The sequence below is a fragment of the Lampetra fluviatilis genome, chromosome 8, assembly GCF_964198595.1.
Source record: "Lampetra fluviatilis chromosome 8, kcLamFluv1.1, whole genome shotgun sequence".
Taxonomy (NCBI): Eukaryota; Metazoa; Chordata; class Hyperoartia; order Petromyzontiformes; family Petromyzontidae; genus Lampetra; species Lampetra fluviatilis.
Window position 1 is genome coordinate 7,506,918 of NC_136282.1, and position 27,261 is coordinate 7,534,178.

Genomic DNA, 27,261 nt, shown 5'->3' on the forward strand with positions numbered 1-27,261 from the left:
TACTTGGAAGTCCTTAGAGTTGTGATACTGTTTCTGAATGTACGTATTAATCGACATATTACCTTTTCTCACACATAACCTTTTTGGTCTTCTCCATTAAGTCAACCACCTTGTTGCCCAGGAAATAATTACCACGTTACTGTGGTAACAATATTACTCTACTGTACTATAATGTTTGCCTTGATTCTCCAAGGTAGAGTCCTGGATTATGATGTTTGGTCGGTTACATTTTAGTTCTTGGCACGTGAAAAGAAACCTGAGTACCATCCCAACAGTTTTAGGGCATGCTTAGCTTGAATAATAATACATTATGATGGCAGATTGTGTAAAATGTGTGTCGTTAAACCTCCTCCACCCGACACAGCCAATTGAAAAAATTGTCACGTGAACTTGCCAATTGTATTCATGCACGTGTACCAGCACGCCAGGCTGTCTCGAGTCGTGCGTCGATGCTGACGAGCGAGTATGTAAACGCGACCGGGTACGGTATGTAGTCATGTACATGTATCTCGTGGTCTGTAGAACGCTTTCCGTGGTCAGGCTGCGTCGCGTTGAGGATCATGTCTTTAGAACTGCTTTATGTGTTTAGCTTGTTGTCCTTGCCCCCCGCACCTCCGATTACCACGATTGGCTACGTACGGTGCCAAAGCAGTTCAACATTCATACGTTGGAGAGCAATATCACAGCATTTAACAATTGGGTACGACGTTTTGCTGATAGTTACAACCAGCATCATCAGGCAGAATCCAGAATTGTTTTAATGTACTGCAATCTTGGGCCTCAATTAGATATTGCGATGCGATCAATGTGTGCCCATAAAAGCAGGAAGGAATACTCAGATCGTAATGTTGTCGCATAAATTATGCTATTTTAGCTTACAATACAATGTATTAGATACGATAATATACATTTCGACTTAAAACTTTCGTGACTGCAGGAATTCATATGTTCTATCTATATGACTTTACCGAAATAACCAAAGAATACAGTAATATAAATTGAGGGTGGTTCAAAGGTCAATATGCTGAATTGGCACCGCTCTGAAAAATGGATGAATTAACCGTGCAACTCCTGGTTTTTGTGAGTAAAAACACGTGAATAGGAGGCCGTTCTGCAGATCTTGTAATCGGAAGCCATTTAGAATGGGGGAAAACAGGATAATCGCAAATAAGAATAGGACAACAGAATTTAAGAGTCACGATTTATGAGAAGTTTAAATTTACGGTCTTTTACTATACTTATGAAATACTAAATGCACACAATAGTGTATCTATGCTGTGAAGAAAAAGGACATGTCAATCACTCATTCCAACAAAATTAACTAAAAATTGGGGGTGTCTATTGATGTGAACAGGGAAACTTTTGATTTCAAATCACAGGACATTATAGAATGTGCCATAATTAACTTTCTTTTCAATGCCGTATGTATAAGTCCATACGAGTACATACTCGGTGTGCCATGTAAACATTATTGCTTTTAACAAGACAATTTAGCTGGAATGCTTTCCAAAATGCACAATTTCCATAGAAAATTGGTGGACATCATGTGTAAACATAGCAATGTTGGGACGGTTACATAATTATGGCAGTCACTGCTTTTGACCTCTAACCCACATTCCTATGTGTATGTGGGCTAAAGGTTAAAGGTATGTACACATGCCTTACCCTATCTTTGGATTTCCATACAGACTCCACACTTAAACTATGTAATACTGGAAAGTACTGCACGTATATTATTACATATAACAACTTTATTTGTATTATTTGGTATTCCTGCTCATGATTTTTTCTGTTTATATTTGCTAATTGTTCTGTAGCACATTGAATTGTTGTGCATCTTTCCTTTAAATTTCGATGTAAAGCTTTCGTGACTGCAGGGATTCATCTTCTTGGTTCTTTCGGTAAAGTCACGTAGAATGGAAATAATAAAATAATAAAAAATAAAACAATAAAATAATTCTCACGACGTTTCGGCCACAACGTAAGCAGCCGTCGTCAGGTGAAGAACAGGTCTGTCGAGAAGACAGAGTATGAATGAATCTGTCTTCAACGACAGACCTGTTCTTCACCTGAGGACGGCTGCTTGCGTTGTGGCTGAAACGTCGTGAGAATTATTTTATTTTATTATTTCATCTTTCCTTTATCAATCCACTGCTGTGAATGAGGGCCTCCTCACGCGCCGTGGGTTGTGGGGGATTAAACGACCAACACTGCATGGAATTTCAACCAAAGAAAACGCAACCAGGACGACATTCTATGAGCGGACATGTAGAGCCATGAGAGAGCAGTTAATGTCCAGTGAGATGGATGGTAGCAGAACTGAACTGAGGGATAAACAGCGTAGGCAGCACTTGCAATTCAGCAGTGGATAGGCAACGCCTGATGACAATGACTTCACCATGCTGAATACCAACATAGTGAAGGCGGGGAGTAGAGACGTGGGAGCATATACACTACAGTACAACATGGGATTTGTCTGTACTGCCTTCTGCCTACAAAAATATATCTACATTTCTACGGATAGTGCACTGTATAGACAATAACGACTCATAATGCATCTTAAATATCCTCTGCAACATATAATCTTACATGCAGAGTAAGTACTAATGCATATGATGCTTAAGCTAGATTCCCCATACATATGATGCTAAATCCCCAAACATTTATACAATGGGGATTAGATGTTAAGAATTGTGTTGGGCGTTTAACCAAACATGCATTTATGTCTCCCAAAACATATACGGTACGTACGTACCTAAGTAATAAATGCATCATCAATCACATTTCCCCCTTCTTCTTGAAGCAGCAGCAAGCACACAGGCCCCGCATTCTTGCACACCCATGTGAGACGACCATCAACCCCACCCCCATTGCCGACGGCGAGCAGCCATTGACCTCCTATCCTCTCCTTCCCTGAGAGCCACAACCCCACCACCACCATCACCACCACACAAGCAGGGGAGTGGAGCTCCTCCTTCCCCAATAGCCACCACCACCACACAAGAATGGGAGTGGCGTTCCCCCACCCCTTCTTCTCCAATAGCTACAGCTCCACCACCACCACACAAGCAAGGGAGTGGAGCTGACACTCCTTCCCTAATAGCCACCACCACCATCACCACCATCACACAAGCAGGGGAGTGGAGCTCCCCCAACTCCTTTTGCCCAATAGCCACAACCCCACCACCATCACAATCACACAAGCAGGGGAGTGGAGCTCCTCCATCCCCAATAACCACAACCCCCTCACCACCATCACCACCAGCAAGGGGAGTGGAGCTCCCCCACCCCCCCTCCTCCCCCCAATAACCACAACCCCATCACCACCATCACCACCACCACAAGCAGGGGAGTGGAGCTCCCCCACCCCCTCCTTCCCCAATAACCACAACCCCATCACCACCATCACCACCACCACAAGCAAGGGAGTGGAGCTCCCCCACCCCCTCCTTCCCCAATAACTACAACCCCATCACCACCATCACCACCACCACAAGCAAGGGAGTGGAGCTCCCCCACCCCCTCCTTCCCCAATAACCACAACCCCACCACCACCACCAGCAAGGGAGGGGAGCTCCCCCACCCCCCCTACTCCCCCAATAACCACAACCCCATCACCACCATCACCACCACCACAAGCAAGGGAGTGGAGCTCCCCCACCCCCTCCTTCCCCAATAACCACAACCCCACCACCACCACCAGCAAGGGAGTGGAGCTCCCCCACCCCCCTCCTTCCCGAAGAGTCCCAGCCCCACCACCACTATGATGATGACACACAGACAAGGGGCGTGGCTCCAGCTACTTGGGGGCGTGGCTCCAGCCATTTGGGGGCGTGGCCCCAGCTACTTGGGGGCGTGGCTCCAGCCACTTGGGGGCGTGGCTCACACCGCACATGGTCCCAGCAGCCGGCAGGCAGTGAGCAGGAGCCAGAGGGAGGACCTCCCTGGGCTTTGTTGGGCAGGTGATACTGCCCGGCTTGCTGCTCTCCTGTTATTGAGCTGTGCACATGCAAGAGACGAAGTTGTCTACGTTGTTGTGCTACAACTCAAGTGCCAGTGAAGCTCTAGTTTAAGGCTTTTTTTGAGTGACATTTGTGTGTGTGTGGGGGCTTCTTCTCTGAATCGTATCCAACTACATCGTGCGTAAAGTGCTGGTAAGTGTTTTAATGTTTCTACAATATTAACTTGGATCATACGTGCTGTAAAGTTGATACTGTTACTGGCAAGAGTACGATTTTCAACACGTTTTTGGACGAAATGGTTGGAACGGTACTGTTGAGTTAATGTGTGATGTCAACATCACTGTAATTGAGAATATAGACAATGGGTTAATGATGTACTTTGCGTTGGTTACATAACTGCGTGTCTCAACAGATGTGAATGGACTACTTTGTTGGTATTTCAAAGCCTATCGATAATGAGTAGCACGGGTTCAAACCGGCGGGTTGTTGCCATATTTAGTCATTAAATTTTGACTTTTAACTTTCGTAACCGCAGGAATTAATATTTCCTGGTTCTTTCGGTAAAGTCACGTAGATTAGAAAATAAAATAAAAAATAAAATGTAAAAAATATTTTCTATCTCCGTGACTTTACCGAAATCATCCAGAGTACGTTTAGTCATTAACGCATACAGCTGCTGAATTATTGACATCAACACGAGACATGCGCGTTGGTAAATATCTCCAAATGACAGTAAGAGGAGGACACGTGGACGATTCGAGAGAGAGAAGAGAAGAATCAACCCTTAGCAGCTGTTCCAAGCGATGCACAGCTGGACACAATAATTCCTTACACATGATGGGATGGGGGGGGTGCATCTCCTTGTGCATTGAAGGCCCCAATGGTCGGAAGCTGTTCATTGTAGACACAATGTGTGTGTTGTTTAATAACCACCTATTTCATTACAAAAGCTTAACGCGACAACTAAAACGACGTTTGCGCTATGTTCGTGTGTGTAGTGGGGAGCGGTGGTGCAGCGGTTAGCGCGCTACGAACCCGGCCACCCAGGTTCGATTCTCGCTCACGACCAACATCACAGTGACGATTATCGGAACCGGTCCCGGGCCTCCCCTAGGTCGACTCAGCCTCAAATGAGTACCCGGTGCGATGTGTAAACATGGCCAGTGGGGGAGACAAAGGCGGCCCGGCGTGGTGCTGACCACCCACCTCCTCGTGTGACCGTGCCGGTCTTAGGTGCTGCTAGCTAACAGCACTTGCCCCTACTGTCTGTCAAGGCTACACGGCGGAGGATCTTTGTCTTTGTGCCCGCAAAGGCAACCCAGTTTTGTTCGGATAAAACATCACAGCCATTCCCATTGTTCACCAAAGTAGCCAAGGGAAGCCCTCTCTTGCCTCCCTTCCCCAAGCTACACGAGAACCTCGCCACAATTGTAGATAATTCCACATTCTGGCGAGGTCTCTAGGTGGGTTTCATTCATTAAGCGTGTGGAACTCTGCGTGGCTTATCTCTCTATAGAGATGTGTGTGTATGTGTTGTGTGTAAGGATAATGGTAGTAGCACGTTTGTGTTGTCCTGCGAATCGACTGTGTGGATCCACACACCCACGTGGTGGTTGTCTTTCCATAGCAAAAGGTGCATTGGAGAATGTATATGTCATGTTCCTGGTGAAGAAAAATAGGTCGTGCAATATCGTTAACTTAGAAAACAATGGCATGAAGCTTGCTGCAGTGATGTGTACGACTGTGTAACGAAATTGAGTCGTGATTCTTTCAACAAAAAAGTGCAAGCGCGTGCTAACGAAAGCCCGGTTGTGTCACCACAGTACTGTGCGTATGGATGGTATCAGCATAGTGATGGGTGAAGCAAATTGATGGGTGAAGGATATTGATGGGTGAAGCATATTGGTGGGTGAAGGATATTGATGGGTGAAGGATATTGGTGGTATCAGCATATTTATGGGTGAAGGATATTGGTGGTATCAGCATATTGATGGGTGAAGGATTTTGGTGGTATCAGCATATTGATGGGTGAAGCATATTGGTGGGTGAAGGATATTGATGGGTGAAGCATATTGGTGGGTGAAGGATATTGATGGGTGAAGCATGCTGCTTTGAACCAAGCGACCCTAGTTCGATTGCCTGTCACGGCAAATATCGGTGGCGAGTACATCTGAAACGGCCCTGGGTCTCGCAATCCGCACTGACCAGCGTGGTGAAGTATGGTCACAGAACCCCCCCCCCACTGTCAGGCTGACCTTGGGAAGGAGCCCTTCATCCAGCAGTGGATGGAACAAGGGTGGCGGGGAGACTTACATAGGTGGTGTACACATTGCATGTGTGTTATTAACACGGTGTATATTCTAGAACAATCTTGTGTGTGTGTATGTACAGGGTGCTCCAGATGTCTTGTGACCCCCCCCTCCCCCATTTAATTATCTAAAACTTAATATATTTTTTAAAGTAAGGTTTATTTAAAACAAATGAATAATTTAAAGGGAAAACATGTTAGGGTCATATTCTTGGTTCTTTCGGTAAAGTCACGTAGAAGGGAAACAATAAAATAATAAAAATGTAAACAATATATATTTTTTTATAAAACAATATTTTTTTTTCTTCTTTTATTGTTTCGCTTCTACGTGACTTTACCGAAAGAACCAAGAATATGAATCCCTGCAGTCACGAAAGCTTTAAATCAAAATGTTAGGGTCAATTCATGGGGTAGGGGGGAGGGTCACAAGACATGTGGACCGATCCTGTACAGTGCTACAGTATTTAAGTGCTGCGATAATCCGTTTCTTAGGTTTATATAATTAACACTAATACAATATTGTATCAACACAGTGCTGTAATGGCATGTGCATACAGTGTTTTCATCGCAGTACACTTACAGTGCTTGGCATACGCAGCACAGAACGTTTACTGTCATTTATCCTCTTGGATGAGCCAAAGATCCCATGATGGAGCTGCTCACGCCCAGAGCTGTAAATGCTCTGTTAGTGCATTGTCTTTTGGTACTATAAGAATAGGTTTAACCCTTTTTGGCAATAAAACAGTAGGTGTTAAGATGTTCAAGCACCAAATAGAAACCTTTTGGCGAGTAATCACGTCTGCATTAACCACACACGCGTCTTGTAATGAACATGCAAAAAAAAAACATGCTCTGGCAATGTGTATGGCATTGTCTTTGAAACTGATTGGTCATCACCAGAGACGGCCTTATTCTTCTTGGGGGTCTAGTCTCACTACTAGTGTTAGACCAGAGAATTGGCAAGAAAGATCCCGTGTTCTCTTTCTACTGTTCGCCTTTTTGCCATTGTCTGGTCTGGCACTGGTGAGACCTGGGCCCTAAAGAAGGCTGTTCTCTGACGCAGGCCAATCTGTTTGCAAGACTTTGCATTTATCATTTTTAGAGCATGTTTTTATTGGCATGTTCATCACAAGACGCGTGTGTGGTTAATGCAGGCATGTATCCTTGCAAAAGGGTTTCTATTTGGTGTTTGAACGTCTTAACACGTGCTTTATTGCCAGATAGGGTATAAACCTATTCACATTTTTTTTTTATACTTTGATACTGGAAAAAAAGGTCCCATGTTGAGCCTAAAGGGACTTGGGCAAGGCTCCGATTTGAACCCCAATAAACAATGAACGCCACACCAACCAGGGTGTTGGTGGATTCCAGGATTTTAATGTGGATTTTTAAAATAAAACATGATAACCGTATGGTTGAAATTGGCTTTTGCCGAATTGGAGAAATGAAGAAACCACATTGTCCCCTGCGTGCCCAAAGACATTTTGTAAAGAGAAAGATCCCTCCCCTCCGTATAGCCTTAACAGACTGTAGGGGCAAGTGCTGTTAGCGAGCACCTATGAAGGCCGGCACTGTGGCACACGAGGGGGGTGGGTGGCCAGCACCACACCCGACCGCCTTTGTCTCCCCCCAATGTCGATGTTTTTTTGACGCACCGCACCAGACACTCATTTTAGGCCGAGTCGACCTAGGGGAAAAGGCCCAGGACCGGTGGTGTTGGTGGCCGTGAGCTAGAATCAACCTCGGGTGGCCGGGTTCGTAGTTCAACGCGCTAACCACTGCGCCACCGTTCCACCACATCCTGTAGCAGGCACACACACGTGATGTGCCATGTGGCATTGTGTTGTGTATTTTGCTTTTCACGATACATCTCGCAAAGGGGGCAAAAATATATTTTTTGGTGCGAAACCACGTTATGAACTAAACGATGCGTGGCGTATTCGGTTATCCGGAATGAAACGTGGTCCAAAAACACCGTGGTTTTGGCGAACGTTGTAAGGAGTGGCTTTTAAAAAGGGCATTTATATGAAATTCGAAGTGCTGTGAATCTGGCAAGGTGACAGTATATGCCGGTGCTAAGCTGCTCGGCTGTCTTATCGACTATAGATTAACACTGTACAGTGATTAAAGTCCCATTGTTTTCAAGCCGCATCTTTGAAATCCATTGGCATGATTTAAAGACGATGCTTGTTGGGCCCAAAAAAAGGAATCCAATTACGTAACTTGCTTGCTATGTCAAGATAACCATTATTTCTTTATTTTTTAAACGGGTTTGACGGGTTATCGTCTCCCAGTGAATATTTTGCTGTGTAGTGGTTTAAAGAATTAGGGTATGTAAAAGTGACACGTGCTTTTTCAACCTTAAACGTTCACTTCCCCTTCAGGTGTGGCATTATTGCTGTTTATAATCCAAATACCGGGACCCGTTTATGATCCAAATACGGACAGTGAATATGAAGAATAAAGTTTAGTAGCGAACATCTGCTCTGGTAATACAGCACACCGTGCTTATGCAGTCATTGATGTGTCTTTAGCAATGACTGGTACATTGGTGATTGTGTAAAGAAAATGAACCGTTCCTGGTGGGTCGTTGCGTTTGTGCTCGTATTCAACATTAACAAGCATATGGCATTATTACAAGCGTGCAGTTCTCTGCAAGGCACGGGAACCTCGATTCCCTTGTGTCAACAATGAAATTAACAATGCAACAGCTATAAGCGAGCCCAACATACAAATACAACAAGGGAGTTGTGCAATGGAGTTGTTCTTGAGTGTAACAGCCACGGGCACTGAATCGTTAAAGCGTTCATAACGAAACCCCACCAGACAAAATGGAAGTTTTAAGTGACACTCCTCTTTCTGAGACCTCAAAGTGGCAGCAAAATCCCTCCTCATTCGTGTTCATCCGCAGGTAACTTTGCGACTAATGTTTTCTCCGAATGATGCGATCCGCGAGAAGGTCACCCTCGTCATCAGCAGGGGATGTGAGAAGGGGATGTGTCCCCTGTACAGCACCATAGACCCGAATATAATATCTCGTGCGGTATCACTCAGCATTTCAGGACATTTAACACTTGAAATGCATTCTCAGATATTGTAAATGCATTCTGAGATGTTGTAATGTATATGCCGACTGCTGTAGCATCTAAAGAGAATGCTTTAATGCTAATAAGAAAGGAAACTTCAGTTTACAAACAATGTGTACATTCCAAACTCGGTGCCCTGCCCACCTGATTGTGATCATTGGCCCCGGCTGGCTCAGCCAGCCTTTCCACATTCTCCCCATACCTTACTGCTAAATGCTTCTGCACAAACAGCTTGAATGGTGTGCTGCTACTTTGCTCGCCGTAATCATGCTCTTCATGCTGACGTGTTCTTTAAACATTGTGGACGAAAATGGCCGAGTTAGTGCCAGTTTTGGTAATTTAGGCCATGTAGCCATACCCTCCCCCATATACCCTCCCAAGATTCGGGCATTTACAGCACAGGGTACTCCAGATGTCTTCTAACCCCCACAATTAATTGACCCCGAATTTTTTCCCTTTGCGTATTCATTTCTGTTTTCACACCCATTGGTATACCAAAAAAAATATTACTTTTTGGAGAATTAAATGGGGGGTCACAAGACATCTGGACCACCCTGTACTTGCCTGGGCTGTATGTTGTAGCTGTTATGCTTGAGTGATATCTTAAGACCAACACCTCGTTGACGTACTGTCGATGCATTCCATTTCCTTGGCCACCACTCCTTCGTAGTTCCTTCTCAAGAAAGATTGATGGCGGACGATCAAGAGTAACGCGTCTTAACAGTCAAATATGATGTCCAAACGACGGCTATATTAACAAAAATAGACCATTGAGGACAAACGCATGTTGGAAAGCGTTACGGAGCTCATAAATATGTAGATTTTCTTTGTTTTGGAATATTGCCATTTCCACTGTTTCATTGCATTGTTGAAACATTTGAAACAGCATGGTGTGCCACCAGTGGGTTGACACTTTAAGGTGCCATGGTGCGAGATGTTAACTGCCTCGCCTGGTATACAGGAGGTCATGGGTTCGATCCCAACCCTGACGCCTGCTGTATATTTGGAGTTTGCATGTTTTCCCTGTGGTCATGTGGATTTGACTCCAGGTCCTACGGTTTTTCACTCCGCATTAAGCAACATGCGTTTAGAGTATTTGGTTGCTATAGATTTCCACGTGATAATCCACTTTGTTGAGCTATTATTTGTGGCCAGGTCGCTTCTGAAAAAGAACCGTTATAGCTCAGTGGGCCTTACCTGTTAAAATAAACAGTTTAGTGTATTACTTTTTCATTTAAGTGCTGAAAATGTGTGGTCTGTACAGTATATTATTGTGATGGAGATTGTGAGTTAATTAATTGTAGGGTAAGTGACTTGATATTTAGATATCAAGAGAGCTAATGTCCTGTGTGAATTTTATTTCGCATATTTTTCTACTTTAATATTTTAACAAGCAATATGCTCCGACGGTTAAGTTTAATCCACGTTTCCCAGCAAAACCGTCAAACATTTTGGTATAAACCGCAGCCTTGCATATTTCAATTCAGCCTTAGTTTCATTTGTGACGTTCATAGACGATAAAAAAAATCTGTTTAACTTACTGTACGGTATTATGTTTCGTGTTTGGAGAATTGATATCTTATATAAGGTGGCTTCAGGAACACCCAATTAGACCCACTGTGACATTCAATTGTAGTACTGTTGCTCCGCATTATTATTTGAACCGTAGCAACAATCGTGAAGTAAGACATGGCCAACCATGAGTGTAGATGCATTGATTTTCAAAGTGAAAAATCATGATGTACTGTAATATCTTTGATCTTCTTTCGCGCCGTACGTAGCAAACCATGCTAACAAACCATGCTAATCGGAGGTGCGGGGGAATGACAACAAACAACACAAAGCAGTTAGAAAGAAATGAGTTTTCAATCTAATGGTGGTAATGAGGGATAAAGATCAGTTTTCTGTTTGTGTTTCATTGAAAAAACTATCTTTCACATCAGCTGCATTCTCATGCAAAACTTGGGTTCTTTTGACATATGACTGAGACTTTACAGAATTGCACGTTGGAGGTGCATTTAACTGTAAACTTTAAAGCAGTCGTGGTAAGGGTGAGAAGGTGACAAGGGGTGAGGTTGGGGGGAAGGGAAAGTCGATACAGTTGGCACAGCCATATTGAGGATTGACAGCCATATGGAGGAGCCAATTCATATTTTCATCCACTTGTATAACTATTCAAAACGAGAGATTTATGCACTTATTCTTTTGCATTTAATTTGATCCATTCGATGGTATCATGGAGTTGCATTATTACGTGTGCACTATGTGAAGACCAAAAAATAGTTAAGTACCATACCTGTACTGGTTCTATAAAACGGTTGTGTATTTCCCAACCAGTCAACATTCATGAGATATATTCTTTCGTACTGTAGTTTTCACCAACATTTAAGTTTTAAGTGTAACTTTATTCTCGTGGTATTTTCACTTGAACTTTGGTCAGATAACGATTAAAAGTTGGCCGGATAATTATAACTCAGAATAATGTTTTGGTTGTAGTTCTGGGAACTTCCAGAACTTTTCTTAACAGTAGACGTTGCCCGGGTTTTTGTGAGGGAGAGAGTTGGTGTTCATTGTCGTCCCCATTGCCATGCAGGGCCAGCGTGCTTTGTCATAATGGCGGAGGCCCATCAGGCCGTGGCGTTCCAGTTTACGGTGACCCCTGAGGGTATTGACCTACGTCTGAGCCATGAGGCCCTCAATCAGGTCTTCAAGTCTGGGGTGCGCTCCTGGAAAAAACGTGCTCTTCGCCTCAAGGTGAGCCATTGAAGATAAGGTTCCCAAAGTAAAACATATATATCGGAAATTGACAATGAGGATAAGGTTGAAATCTTTAAAGCATTAAGTTTAGGTGTATGTTAAATAAAATGGTTTTGTAATGGATTATGTAGTGTACTGCCTGTAAGTTCACAATTACAGATCAATGTTTTTAGTAACGCAAGCTTAAATTTGAAAAGTACAGATGGCTATTTAACAGTCATTGTAATTCAAATGAGGGCATTCAGACGAGGCTTGGTGTAACTTCTGCCTGAAAGTATTATAAGTGAATTAGCATTTTCGATAGCTCGTGATAAGATATATATGAGAGAATGCTGGAAATAAATGCAGGTTTCTTTAAATCGGCACGTAGCTTTGTTATATAAACAGAGGACCATCTCTATATACAGTACTGGGTTTTGTGTCATCCATTGAGTGAGCATGGTGTTGACTGTCAATGAAAGTAAGCTGTCTGCTATAAAGCAGAGGTTAATTACCCTTTGACGACATAATTCATTAATAATAGGACACTGCGACTGAGTCCACGTTTCTGTCTTGATTTATCACTTTCCACAACAGAACAACATTGTGTCAGGAATGTATCCAGCAACTCCATCCAGCTGGCTGTTCGTGGTGGTGGCAATCATGGCCACCAAGTACGCACGGATGGAGCCTTCCCTGGGCATGATTGACACCATCCAGCAGAGCCTTCCCACCACGTCAGTGACATCATGCACCACGCGAATCATGTTACAAACTACACAAGTCTGCTCTCCATAACTGGTTGTGAAAACACTATGGTACTAAATGGGCTTTTTACTTGATACTAAATATATGGCATTGTTCAAACCCAACTGATGTTCCAAAGGTGAACTGGCATTTTCGGGGTTACAATTTTAAAAAAACATTGCTGTGTCCTTGATGTTTGTGGATACATTGATCATCGTAAGATATTGTAGTTTGCAAATGTTCCACTGATGTGTTAATGTTATTGAAAATAAGCCAATCTTATTTTTGTAATCTCAAGTATATTTTGATGCTGTCATTTCTTGCTGTTTTGTGAGCAGCGAATATCTGTCTCGGGACAGCAAGGATGTGCTCAGTGGGCTCCTGTTGGCTACTGGACTGTGGATGGGGCTTATTATAGCTCTCAGACAGTTCCTCAAGCTGCTGCTCTCCTACCACAGCTGGATGCTGCAGAGACACAAAAAAATGTCTCTTTCCACTAAAATCTGGATGGTGGGTAGTTCATCTTTGACACTTGCTTCAATTAAATACATCTCAACTGCATATGGGCAATATAATAACTGCCTGCATGCATTTGAGTTTAATGTTATTGCTTTGTTATGAAGAAGCAGTGTTATTTTAGCATTTGGTAAGAATACACTGGCTGTTCATATGAAATAATGAATCCACTTGTTGCGCCATCAGTTTTCTTTGCTATCCAGGTACTATTACATTGGTAAAGGATATAATCAGCCTTGACCTTACCTTGACAACTCCCTCTATTACTGTAGAGTGCAGTGCTTTATTTATGAACTTACTGCTGAATTTAGTATTGAATAGAACAGAACTTTGCATCAAAGGAGCATGACTACGCAGCTGCCGGACTAGCGCAGAGACTGCGATGGTGAGAGCCTTGCAGGAGATCGGCCACGTGGTCGGATGACGTAGAGAGATGACGGCGAGCAGTGACACAGCCAGGACCCGCAACAGCACCGAACCTTTGGATAGTTCCCCCTTATATACGCTCCAGCGTGGCCAAGCCCCGCCTCTGGCCACGCCCCCTTCTAGAACCGTCGAGCAGGTTCCCGGAGCTTCTCGACTGACTCCGCCTTTCACCTTTACCCCAGATATGCCCTCCTCATAATTAGGCATTATGTAATGTACCCACAAGCCCGATTACCCCTTCAGGCCGATAGGTGGCACCCTGTCATTACATATGGATAAACGGCTTGTACATGTATGTACGAGTTTGAGTGCACTCAAGCTAATGCATAATTTATCATTAAAAACGTGTGCAACCAGAGAAAGGTTTGCCAGCTATTCACCAGGTGCAAACATTTTATTGTAGGCCAAAAACGTGACTGACATATCACCTTGTCTAGACATTTTCCACGTGTGAAAACATTGCTATTGGGTTAAAGGCTACACGGGGGGGGGGGTAGTTGATGGGGCTGATGCTAACTGCGTTTTCTTGCAGGGATTGGTTCAACTGTTCTGCTCCCGAAAGGCCATGCTGTACAGCCACCAGGCATCACTCCCACGGCTCTTCGTTCCCACCATCCCTGACACCATGCGCCGTGTAAGAACACTTGCCTTAAATCCAACGTCTGTGGGATGAGCTATTTTAGATAGCTGCATTTGCTACATACGCACAGGCATTACTGCTTCTACATGGATATTTGCTGGTTATTCAACCAGTATCCCTGATTTTTTTTGAGGCAAGCCAATCTATTTGATCACTTCATTTGCAGCTAGTGGCAGAGTAAAATATTTTGAAACCTGTTGTGAAATGTGCTAACCTATATTCATGATAAACGAAGCCGTGGAAATGCAAGGCTTCTTTTCAACTGTTGCTTAGGGTTGTGGTAACAATTCGTTTGCCAATAGAAAATGTAGTTCATTATCAACTTAACATTTTTTATCAAACTGCAGTTTTTAACCATCTTCATCCACTGTCTTTATGCTGTTTAGTTACATGCATAATTATGGTTGTAGGAATTAATGCATTGTTATAGAAAGCCCATTTATTTATGTACTGTAATATTATTTGCTTGTTTTGGCTTCAACAGTTAAACAGAAAATGGTAGGAGACGAGGCAAAGTTTTGGTTTTGCAAGCATGGAGTTTCCTTGTTAACATCATGTGACACAAGTGTTGTGTGTGCTGTGTCTTACTGGTCTCCTGCAGTACCTCGAGTCTGTGCGTCCGCTGATGGACGATGAGAAGTTTGAGCGAACGCAGGCACTGGCGACAGATTTTCAGAACACCCTGGCGCCCAAACTGCAGTGGTACCTCAAGCTGAAGTCCTGGTGGGCCTCCAACTACGTGAGTCTCGGCATCATTGCGTTTATTTTACACGCTTTCTTTTAACTCACTCTGTCTGTTGTCGTTGTTGTATCCTCAAATCTTGTAACTCAATTTTAACCCACTTCCCAATGTGGTATCGACTGCAAACTTGGTATACTTACGTCATACTGATGACAATACTATATTCTATCATAAAAAAAAGAAAATATAGATTTTTTTAAACATTCTTTTTTATATATTATGTTTCGGCTTGGGTCTAATTGTCCACGGTCAACTGACGTTGGCTGTAATTGGCCACGGTCCCTTACGTTATGGCAAGCCTCGGGCCACTTCCTGGAGTCGTGGAGTTCTGCCATTACTAGTACATTTCATGAAAGCGTGTTTATTTATATACCGGCAAAAGGCAGTGGCAGTGTTTTTCTTGTATTAAAAAAAAGTGTACTTTGGCTAACAGTGGTTTATTGTCATAGAGTGGAATGGGCTGTTTTTGTACATGATGTTTCATCTAGGTGAGTGACTGGTGGGAGGAGTACATCTACCTCCGTGGCCGTGGACCCATCATGGTCAACAGCAACTACTATGGCATGGTGACTGCACACTCGCTGACCTTTTAGTGCACCTGGTGGCATGGTCGGGCAGATGTATACAAGTGCTGTGACCAAATCTATGTGACTACCAAAGTAAAATTAAGCAATAAATGGGCTTGCTTGGAAATAATAATAGTTGTTGAGCACTTAGTCTCATAAGAATTCACATGGGAGAGGTAACATTCAAATGATATACACTTGTGTGGCATTTGACTACGTCAATGCTCATCAGCAAATCAATCATAGTAATTACATGAAAGTGAACATGCACTGTAATATAATGTTAATGAGTATCTTTAATAAGTTATGCGCTATTATCATAGCATTAAATGAACATAATTGTATCAAAAACAATAAGAAATAATAACGCATCGAGCCTGAATTTTGAAAGTTCGTAGTATTACATTTTATAATCTGAAAACAGCACTGGTGATATCAAATAAAGGAATTGCAGCATTGCGTCTGAAATATAGTTGTCCATTCAGGAGGCAGCGTATTTGACATGCATCCCTCTTCCCCTTTACTGCCACAGGACTTCCTGTATGTGACACCAACGAGCATCCAGGCTGCACGTGCTGGAAATGTGGTGTATGCCATTCTCATGTACCGCAAAAAGCTGGAACTGGAGGAACTCCAACCGGTTTGTGGCTCATACATACTCTCCTTCTCTTGCTCCTTGTGTTCTACATTATTCATTCACTTATCTGCTGGTGCCCTCTTCTCTGCCAGCCTCTAATTGTCTCCTTTTTTTCCTCTTGTTGTCCCCTCTATTGTTTTCATAGCTGCTTATTTCTTGTCCCCTCTATCATTTCCCCTTTCGTTTACCGCTTACTTTGTTTTCTCTGACCATTCTTTTGTTTATGGAGAATTTGATATTGCTGCGTAGGTTTTTGTGTATGTGCTGTGTAGCTGTCGGATGTGTTTCCGGGTTGTGACGTGTTGTTTGACATGATATCAGACGTTTCGCTCCATATGCTGGCAGCTTGTATTTAAAAAGTTCCCATCACGTGGGACCAAACGTTGAACATCATAGCAAACCACGTGGTACAACCCGAAAACATATTGGACAATTGTAAGATCGTCGAAGATTGCTTGGAAGTATTTTACTTATAAATATCATGAGCTGAAGCAGCTGAATAAGTTCTTGGCAATAGGCATTGTGTGGGATTGGCTGAGTTAGTTTATGCAATGAACAGAACGGTCAGATACATAAGAGAAACCAAATGGACTCGATGACCCTCTGGAAAATGATGAAGCATTATCTTCTATTCTTCTTCATTGCCACCCATATTTATTCATTGTCCTTTTGTCTATTCATAAACACAGGCCACTCATGTGTGTCACCTATATTTGACTTCATTAGCAAATGTAATATGCTACACTCATGTAGTGTACAACTCCGTTTTTATTACATTACTCATGTAATTAAAAATATCTGTTACAAACACCTCCCCCTGCCCACACTTATGAAATAACACCCGTTCCCAATAAATGAAGGGGAAATTAGTGTTGTAATGTTTGTCAATATTGACTCAACATTTCGCAAATGACTTGGAATCTCATTACCTCTGTTCATAACTATATAATCGGTAGGTGGAAACTCGGGTTTATTGTGACGTTTCCTTCGGTTGCGAATTAGGTGACTCAACCCTCAATATCATTGTGGTATGCCAGTACAGCTGACATTGCAGCACAGAATAATGTGGGTGAATGTGGATTGGCCTTTGGACGTATTTGGAAAGTGTAAATGGGCGACAACGCCTGTGCACTTGAGAGCAATGTTGTTTTCATTGCGCTGGCAGGGCATGTTTGTCTAAATATTTTCTTCTCTTTTGCACCCGGCGAGAAGCAGTGTAGCTAAAGCTTTATTTGTAACATATATATTGTGTCCTTTTGAAAACATTTTGTTCCAGTTCATTGTGTGCTTTTCTAGGCCGAAATATTTTTGTATATGAAGAAGTGTCCTTTCTCTCTTGTGAACCCACCCCATAGCGCCCTTGGAAGCATTTCACACATTACATGAAAAAAGCAACACACTTGCTTTTATACTCTGGCTCTTTCGGTAAAGTCGCGTAGATAGAAAATTAATAGATAGATAATAATAGTGCGTCAGCAGTTCTTCTGCTGTGTTTGTCTAACCTGATGACGGTTGTTTGTGTTGCGATCGAAACGTCGTGATCTATTAATTTTTTGTCTACGTGACTTTACCGAAAGAACCAAATAGTATGGATTCCTGCAGTCACGAAAGCTTCAAATCAAGATTGACACTTGTTTTTGTTTGTGATATTGTTTTTGAATGTAACGTTAAGGAAAAATATCTCATTGCCAGATTTTGCTTCTCCAATGTGTATTTTGTTCACGTTCTTCCTGCAATCTCGGTGTAGCTCAAGTGGATTTTTGCACGTTTTTATTTTGTTGTGAGCGTATGACTATTAGAAGGGAGCAAGTTGCTGAGTGCGTGTTTTAGGTGTACAATCATTCTGGGTGTAACTTAGTGTCTTTTTGAACAGTGGCTGAAGGCATGTTATAGGTGAAGACGTGCAAGGTGACCTAAGGAGATTGTGGATAGGATCGGCAATGCATTTCCCATCCCTCTAATTTAACACATCTTCACTTATAACCTATTGCCTACAGCCACTGCACTCCTGTACGTTCCTAAACTAAAACATGATGAAAAAACAAATGGTGTGGAGATCTGAGATTTTCGGCCAGGCCAGCACAGTTGGGACCACTTTGCAAGGCCCTATTTTTAAAAAAATGTCCTGACATTTTTTTTCTAAATAGATCTGATGGGCAGTGTGTCCATGCAGAATTAAATTGTTGCGGAAACTTGTTTCTTATTAGAGGTAGAAAGATGGATCAATTGGTCAATATAATATGGATGACTGCGTTAATATATACGTGCATTTAATTGCACGTAAGAATTGATGTATATTATATTCGTATATATGTTGTATGTAACTGCTTCTCATGACCTCAACTGACCGATCATGTCTGGATTTGAATAAGTCAATTTTGCTGAGGTGACCGCATTAGTTGTGTTAAGGTAGTAACCCAGACACATGTAACAGGTGGGCTGCAAGAAGGCTCACGTCTTCCACCCATATTGTATCGACCGTATAGGAAACGACTGTAGTCTGCGATCCTTCAATGGAGGAATAAAAACGCTACACCAACTCTTCTCCTGAAGCCCTCTCGCGGCTAGCATACCTCGACATTGGCGCTTGGCTCCTAAGCAAGAATAGAATAGAAACAGCCACCTGTGGGCCCCTATTTTCAGCACTGTTAAAAATATAACGTATTATTTAATTGTGACTGAATCGCTACATTTCATTTCCATCGCTAGGCACTGGGGTGATTAAAGGGAGGTGTTTGTTAAACCTCTACTGATGAATTATTTTGCTTGCTTTAAGCACATGCAAGTGAGAGACACTATATTGACTGTTATGACAAGCAAGAGTGGCAGCCAAACGGGAAACAAGTTCGGGAGGATATCCATTGCATTTGAGAGACAATCTCATGTGCAGAATCTGGATGGATTGTTGCATCATTAGACAATAAGGGATGGGGGAAGGCATGGGGGGGAGGCCTTTCATCCAGCAGTCAACTGACAATGGGCTGGAAATGATCAGAAGAATAAGCACAGCGTTTTAATTCTCGAAAGTACTTAAGACTGTAACTTAGCAGCATGTGACTTTCCAAGCAGCGCAAAACCAACGTGAATGAGGTGATGTTGAAATAGCTGCTGATGTCACGCTTTCCTCACTAAGTGTGGAATGGGAGGGGGGGGGGCGTTTGAAAGCCATTTGCGTAATGCTTGTGGTGGTTGCACAGGACTGCCTGTCCTCCTCTGTGGCCCACAATGCCATCCACTTCCCACCCTACAAGGGTTTCATTCAACACGAGGCAAAGGGATTGGGGTTGCTAGGGTGTTCTTGTGCCACATTTGCTTATCCACGCTGCATATTTGTGACTAATCAGATGGAACGTAATCAATCTATCTTCACAGGGCTTTAGTGAGCTCAGTCATGGAGTACATATCGTGGCATGGCGAGCAAACCTATTAATTCCTTTCAGTGATTCATTGAAAAAAAACATTGCTTTTTGCTATGCCAAGTACATACAGTGCTTCAGGTGTGGCCATAACTGTTCATTGATCCACAGCAGTTCGTAACAAGCAATGCGTTAAAATTGGAGAACATCTGTTTTCAACGTACACAATAAGCGCAAATATTCGTCAAACCATAGTAACTGTTGTCCGTTTCAAGAACTTCGGCCGCAACATTCTGCATCGGTAACTAATTCAAGTACAAATTATTGAGCATGGCAGCCTGTTTTATCACGTATATGTTGACGGGGCATGTTTCGTACTGGAAGGAGTCCAAAGTGGAGTGCGCAATATCGGCACGCGCTCGGTTTGTTCATATACAGCGACGGGTGAGAGTTAATTTGATCTCCTCTTGCTTGGCAGCCATAATATGTTATAACTATTCTTGGAAAGCAGTTGTAAAAAATATATATAAGAGCTGTGCGTAAAGGGTTGGTGGTGTTCAAAAAAGTTGACAAAGCAGGAGAATTATTCAGCTGTAGAGCATTTCTACTCATACTCTTAGGTTTTTTCGGTAAAGTCACGTAGGTAAATAATAAAAATACTAGAATAAATATTATTTGTATTATTTCTTCTATTATTATTTAATTTCTATTATTCCGTCTATTATATTTGTTATTTATTTATTATTTATTATTTTTTTACCTACGTGACTTTACCGAAAAAACCTAAGAGTATGAATCGTTGCAGTCACGAAAGCTTCAAATCTAGAAATATAAAGCATTTCCTCAGTCGATATTTCTCGTTGGTTTGGAGCAAACTGCCATGCCGAATTACTATTACTTAGTTGGTTATGGGTTAGTGGAATGTGATTTTAGTTTACCATTGGTTCATTAATTTATTGTTGTATTCTTTTTCTGTGTGTTGTTTGCAGCTTACATTGCCAAACAGTTGTATCCCTCTGTGCTCAGCCCAGTGGGAAAGGATGTTCAACACCACACGAATCCCAGGCATAGAGACGGGTATGCATTGTGTTTCAACGCACACATGCCTATCCTACACCGTATTCAAGAGGTGGTGGCGGCATTACATTTAAGCTATACTGAATTGTGTGCTTGCATGCATATGTTCATGTCTGTACTCGCGCATTGTATTCCCCCTTAACAGAATGTTTTTAAAGAAGTAATCACTGCATCATGTTCATTCGATTTTTGCTTTTCGATCTTGCCTGAAGCTGAAATTAGGTTTTGTGCATGAGTGTATATGTTAGTATGGTTTAGTTCCATAAGTTTGCCTCTGTGCCCCAGTTATCAACGGTATAAATAAAATTTTTTTTTTATCTTGCTGTGAGTGGCCTTCATAACTCCGGCAGTATATTGGCACTGCATGGTGGTGGCGGTTGTTTAGAAGTTACGATAAAGTGTTTAAGACTTTTACGTATTCGATATCCATTTATTTGATACAAAGTTGTCAAATCCATTACATAGCCCTGATGTAAAATTATATATATTCTTTAAAAAATTGTGTTCTCACAACCAGGATATAAAAATACAATAGACACATTCTGAATATGTTTTAATTCGTGTCTTTAAGATGCAGTGAATGAGGAAAAAAAAGCAAGCTACATGTGGCAAATTCCATCCAGATGGCTCTAATCAGGATCTTGCTGTGGAAACTACTGTATACCTTTTGATTTAAAGCTTTCGCGACTGCAGGGATTCATATTCTCGGTTCTTTCGGTAAAGTCACGTAGAAGGGAAACAATAAAATAATAAAAATATAAAACAATAAAATTCCCACAACATTTCGATTGCAACACAAGCAATCATCATCAGGTGTGAAAACCACAGCAAGAAAATTTGAAAAAGTACTATATACCTGTGTCAGCACAGTTGTTATTTGGCCATTAAAAATAAACAATTCACTTTTGGAAAAGGATAAGTTGCTCTACTTAAAAAAAAAACACATTTTAGTCCAAATTAACCTGGTTATTTTCGTCCGTGGTGTGCAGACACGTTGCAGCACCTGAATGACAGCAAGCACTTGGTGGTGTACCATCGCGGGCGCTTCTTCCGCGTCTGGATATACCACGGCGAGCGCCTGCTGGGTCCCCGCGAGCTCCAGAAACAGTTTCAGCGCATTCTGGACGACCCCTCCTCCCCACAAACCGGCGAGGAGAAGCTGGCGGCGCTCACGGCCGGGGATCGGTGCGTGCCACGTGTCGTTTGCTGCGCTTGTCGTGATGGTGTGAGCGTGTGTGCGTGCTTCGGTGGCGCAGTGGTTCACGCGCTGTGCTACGAACCCGAATTCGATTTACGCTCATGGCCAACACCAGTGACGATTATTTGAACCGGTCCTGGGCCTCTTCTAGGTCGACTCGCCTGAAATGAGTACCTGGTGCGTTGTGTAAACATCATCACTAGAGAGACAAAGGTGGCAGGGCGTGGTGCTGACCACCCAACCCTCTCATGTGCCCTGCCGACCTTCGTAGGTGCTCGCTAACAGCGCTTGCCCCAACAATCTGTTCGGGCTATATGTGGGATTTTTTTCTTTGCTTTTCGTGTGCTGCATCCTCAGAATATAACTTGAACACACTGTTAGTCATGACCTCAGAGTTGTTATTATCATCAAACTGAGGTCCTTATGGAGAGCTGTGATTAGTGCACTTGCTATGAACCCATTGACCTGATTTCAATTAATAACAAACGGTGGTTGTGTTAGTGATGAATGTGTTGAAAGAGCAGTCTTAAACTTTTCACTTTAAGGCGAATTAAAGGGTTGTGTTGTTTATGCTTGTGCACCACAATTGCTATCGCAGAATCGCAAGATGTGTATGCTATAGTATAGGATTATATTGCAAATATAGTACGACTGACGTTTGTGCCTACTGTGGGCCTTTACCTGGTAAAAGAAAAAAATATTTTAGTTTAAAATAGCGTTGGTCAGTTTTTGCAATACTCTGCGATGTTAACATGACCGTACATGTTAGAATCCTTATATTGGCTGGGCTCTGCACGTCGCATTGCATCAATCATTTCTCCATGCTGCTCTTTTGGCACACGTTGATTTGTCCCATTTGCCTCGGATTTGAGGTTGAGCATAATGTCGGTCATTACATCTAACCGTGTGATTGAGGTTTACTTTAGCAAATTACTTTTAAGCGGTACCAGTAGATAAATGTAGTTGTACAAGTGAAGTTGTTAACTATACTTTAATTGTTTAAATCCAGTGTAATCCCACTGTGGTTTTTACGTGGCTTACGGGATCTAGGTTTTGGAAATCTGTAGGGGGCTGTTTAGCAAAGGTTTTAAGCATCATACAATGTAATTAACATGCAATGCACAGCAGTTTATAGCTAAAAGGCAAAGCTAACAGTTTAAAAAATATATAATTTTTGTTAACTTCATATTTGTGTAATCCATGCCCCATTGCTTTATATGCTGTTTATTAATGTTAATATTTACAGAACATTTCAAGAAAATGTTATAGGAAAAACACATTCTCGTTATAACTTTTCATGGATAAAATATAGGAGGTAATGCAATTAACTCCATTTTAAAATATTAATTTCGAGAATATTCTATCCACTGCCATTATGGGAAAAGACTTGGGTAGATATGCATCAACTGCTTCGTAAGAATGTGGGGATGGTACATATTAGCATAAGTATGGTTCACAAAGTTAAGTAGAACATTTTTAAATACATTTCTCAAGCACCTTTAATTGATCGTGCATTCGATTGATGAAGACACGGAAAATTATGTGTATATATACATTTGTTTTGTTAATCCACTGCTGGATGAGGGCTACCTTATGCCCCTGCAGGTTTTCTTTTACTTGGCTGCTGCTTTCTGGTTTGTATTGGTGAAGGCAGGGAGCATAGATGTGGGAGATTGTAAAAACAGTACAACAATTACATTTAGCTGCACTTCTCTTGGTGCAGCGCTGCAGCCCTGGCAGCCTGTGTTGTGCTTGATGGTCACCAATACAAGCACTCATTTGCTCACCTTCCAAGACCTCACGATACGATCGAACATCAATCGCGTCTCGAGTGCGCATGTTATTTTTCGTGTCATTTTGTTCGCAGGGTTCCCTGGGCGAAGGCTCGGCATGCCTTCTTCCGCAGCGGCGTGAACCGCGCATCGCTGGACGCAGTGGAGCAGGCTGCCTTCTTCCTGACGCTGTCTGACGACGAGCAGGGCTACCGGCCCGACGACCCCGAGCGCTCGCTTAATGACTACTCCAAGTCGCTGCTGCATGGGAAGTGCTATGACAGGTGGGTGCCACTCTTGGGTTGTTAATTGTTGGTGGAGGAGATCTGCAATTCCATCCCCTGCCCTCGATTTTGTTAATTGTTGGTGGAGGAGATCTGCAATTCCATCCCCTGCCCTCGATTGTCACGTTAGCCAATCAGTAATTTTAATTTTATAGCCAATTACTATATAGCTCTTACCTTGGTGCATTATAATACTGTAACAATGATCTTAGATTGCGTCTTCGTGCAGACTCGTTAATTTTTGTCTCGTCATAGTCACGCTTTGGTGGGTAGTTTTAGTTGTTGGCGATGAAAATGTTTGACGCTAATTTCAGTGATGAAATCTGCCACTGGTGACGGCCGTCGAAACCACCCCTCCTCGCACCTCGACTTTACCTCCGTTTCTTTTCCTTCGCAAACACTCATTCATCTTGGGCTCCGAAAAAGAGTCTGTTTGGTTGTCTGAGACCATTGAGCTAAGATTGTGCAAACATAGCACTCAGTGACGCATGCATTTGTTTTATTTGTAGTCACTTGTGATGGTGTAAAAATAAGTGGAATGGAAATGGTGTTTTACAAGACAACCCAAAACCAGATTGTATAAAATGTATTGAGGCAGATGACGAGAAAGTCCTGCGTTGCCTCAGCTCCAAGGGTTGTTCATAAATCGGATGCATTGCCGTCCTATGGTTTAGCCAAGCTAGCAGAACAAAATGTGTTTGAGCGTTCAGGTTAAAGGGATGCCTCTTTTTTTGTTTGTTTGGGTCACAAGCTGTTGTGTGTTTGCCATTGGCAAGTTGTTTCTCTATTTTCTAACACACAGACTCACCCAAACAGAAAGCTTTGGCTCTTTCAACAATAACCATTTGTTTCAATTTGTTTTTCCACGGGCTGCTTCTGCTTCCATTGGCACTTTATACCATTGGTACTTTATACACACCGACGTCAGGTTTTTCATTTGCCAGTGATATTTACCACCGCCTTTATGGTGTTTGCAAACGGTTGTGTAATCTGCTCAACTTTTCAACCTGTTGCACAAGAGGTAGGCTGGTGCATTATCAGAGGAAACGACGCAGGAAGATAAGATGCCATGTGTGTAAGTCTAGAGAGGTGTGGTGAGCTGTTAATTTCGGTTTACCCATAGGTGACCTCACTTGTAGCTACATGAAACCAACCTCACTTGTAGCTACATGAAACCATTCATTGCGTATTGTGTCACTGAAATAAGTGGCATGGAGAAGTGGCATAAAATGGACACATTTCATTGAAGGCTTTGAAGCATAGGACAAGATGAAAAAAGTAAAGTGATCTGATTCGGTGGCAATGAGAGAAAAACCAAAGAAACATCATGAATCTTCGTGGACTAAAGATTGGATTTAAGGGAGTGCCACACGCATGCAGTAGATTAAAATAACGTACCGCAAGGGACGGATCATTTTGAAATAATGAAACCACATGAGAGAGCAGTAGAGTTAAAACGACCAAAATTTACTGCAACAGGGTGCAAATTGAATGGAAGTGCATTGTGGGAAAGGGAAGTAGATACTGACAGATTGTATTGGACTACGCAGAAAGCATGAAGACACATGTACTGATACTAGTTCACATAATGGTCACACTCCCGGAATAAAAAAAAAACACCACGACGTCCGCCATCAAGGAAGAGAAGACAGAAATCACTGGCTGGTGTGGAGACATCGGACCCCAAGATATACCTGGGGTCCTAGAAAAATCGTGGAACGCCCAGGGACACGGCATGACGAACCATCAAAGCCACCTTCTCCCCCATGGAGAGCTCACGCTAACACTTCTTTTGGGTGCCCAAAGGAACGAAGGCCATAACAGCGATTCTTGCATTAGAAGAATTGAGAATGACACCAGGAAGAAAGTCCTAATTAGAGGGGGTGTCCTTCAAGTTGTTTGATGTTTAATGGCAAACCATGGCTGCAGTGGGAAGAATAGAAATCCAGGTGGCGTCCACTGAGATCATTGTGAGTGCTTATCTGGGTGAAGCAGCTGGGAGACTTGTGTTAGGGTCAGGTAGAGGTGTACTGTTGTAAAGCAAAACCATTGCCCTTGAATTATATTGCTAATACGATAGCCCATTACAACAGTGTTGGGTGGTGATAAAGACTGGATAAGGCCCATGGGTTGTGGTCCAGTCTGCATTGCTAGAGATGGAGTCAAGGTTGGGTCGGCCAACCCTGATCAACAGAATGATGGAAGTGGAAACTTCTGTGTAAGGGGTCTCACTCTGAGCAGTGGCTGGACAGACTATGGATAACAATTGATGGTATATGAAGAAGAGGCCAACTTAAGAGGAGAAGCCCATGGGTTCTTCTGGAGGGCAGTGTAAGCTATCGCTGGAATTTGCACACCTTGAAACTTAATCTATTAAGGATATTGTCAGTTACCCAAAAGTCAGTGGAGTCAGCATTGGTCAGCCTCTTTCACAGCGTCTGGCATTGCGCGAATCTTGAGTTCATGTGAAGCAATTTCGATTTAAAGCTTTCGTGACTGCAGGGATTCATCTTCTTGGTTCTTTGTATTTTATAATGTTTTATTTTTATTATTTTATTATTTCCCTTCTACGTGACTTTACCGAAAAAACCAAGAAGATGAATTCCTGCAGTCACGAAAGCTTTAAATCGAAATTTATTTCGGTAAAGTCACGTAGAAGGGAAATAATAAAATAATAAAAATGGCCATTCAGATGCTGTCTTTCCGACAGCCCTGTTCTTCACCTGAGGACGGCTGCTTGCTTTGTGGCCGAAACATCGTGAGAATTGTATTTTATTATGTTGTATTTTTATTATTTCCCTTCTACGTGACTTTACCGAAAGAACCAAGAAGTTGATTCATTTTGTTTGAGTGCTTTTTTATGAAATTGTATTGGGTGGTAATGTAGTTCTATCATTGCAAGAATTTCTAGTTTGGACCTTTTATGTTTGTTTCAGAATATAGCTACGGAGCCAAAATTGGCATTCAAAGCGTGTCATTGTGTATTTAAAATAAAATGTAAATAAAATGCTTGTATCCAAAACAAACAAGTCAAACGGTGTTTGCGACAGAAAATAGTGTTTATTATACCGGAAAAAGATTGTGAATCTGTACGCAAACACGACATTGCTTACAATATGACAACACCCACTTGTGTTCTGTAGAAGAAATCTGCGAAACAATTCCTGTTGTGAGCGGCTAGCATGAGGCTGCTATATTTACTTTCGCT

The 27,261-nt window shown here is 42.4% G+C and overlaps 1 protein-coding gene across 1 annotated transcript in view; it reads left to right on the forward strand.

Annotated features, from left to right (window-relative positions):
• The first annotated feature begins 3,890 nt into the window (after positions 1–3,890).
• The window catches only part of LOC144933810 (carnitine O-palmitoyltransferase 1, liver isoform-like), a 39,585-nt gene continuing 16,214 nt past the window's right edge, over positions 3,891–27,261 (forward strand). Inside the window, exons 1-11 of the mRNA XM_078858988.1 lie at positions 3,891–4,154; positions 11,950–12,110; positions 12,690–12,829; positions 13,178–13,349; positions 14,314–14,415; positions 15,023–15,160; positions 15,652–15,729; positions 16,262–16,369; positions 20,712–20,799; positions 21,789–21,984; positions 23,865–24,053. Coding sequence (XP_078715114.1) covers positions 11,970–12,110; positions 12,690–12,829; positions 13,178–13,349; positions 14,314–14,415; positions 15,023–15,160; positions 15,652–15,729; positions 16,262–16,369; positions 20,712–20,799; positions 21,789–21,984; positions 23,865–24,053 — 1,352 coding nt within the window. The 5' untranslated portion in view covers positions 3,891–4,154; positions 11,950–11,969. The remainder of the gene's footprint in view (positions 4,155–11,949; positions 12,111–12,689; positions 12,830–13,177; positions 13,350–14,313; positions 14,416–15,022; positions 15,161–15,651; positions 15,730–16,261; positions 16,370–20,711; positions 20,800–21,788; positions 21,985–23,864; positions 24,054–27,261) is intronic.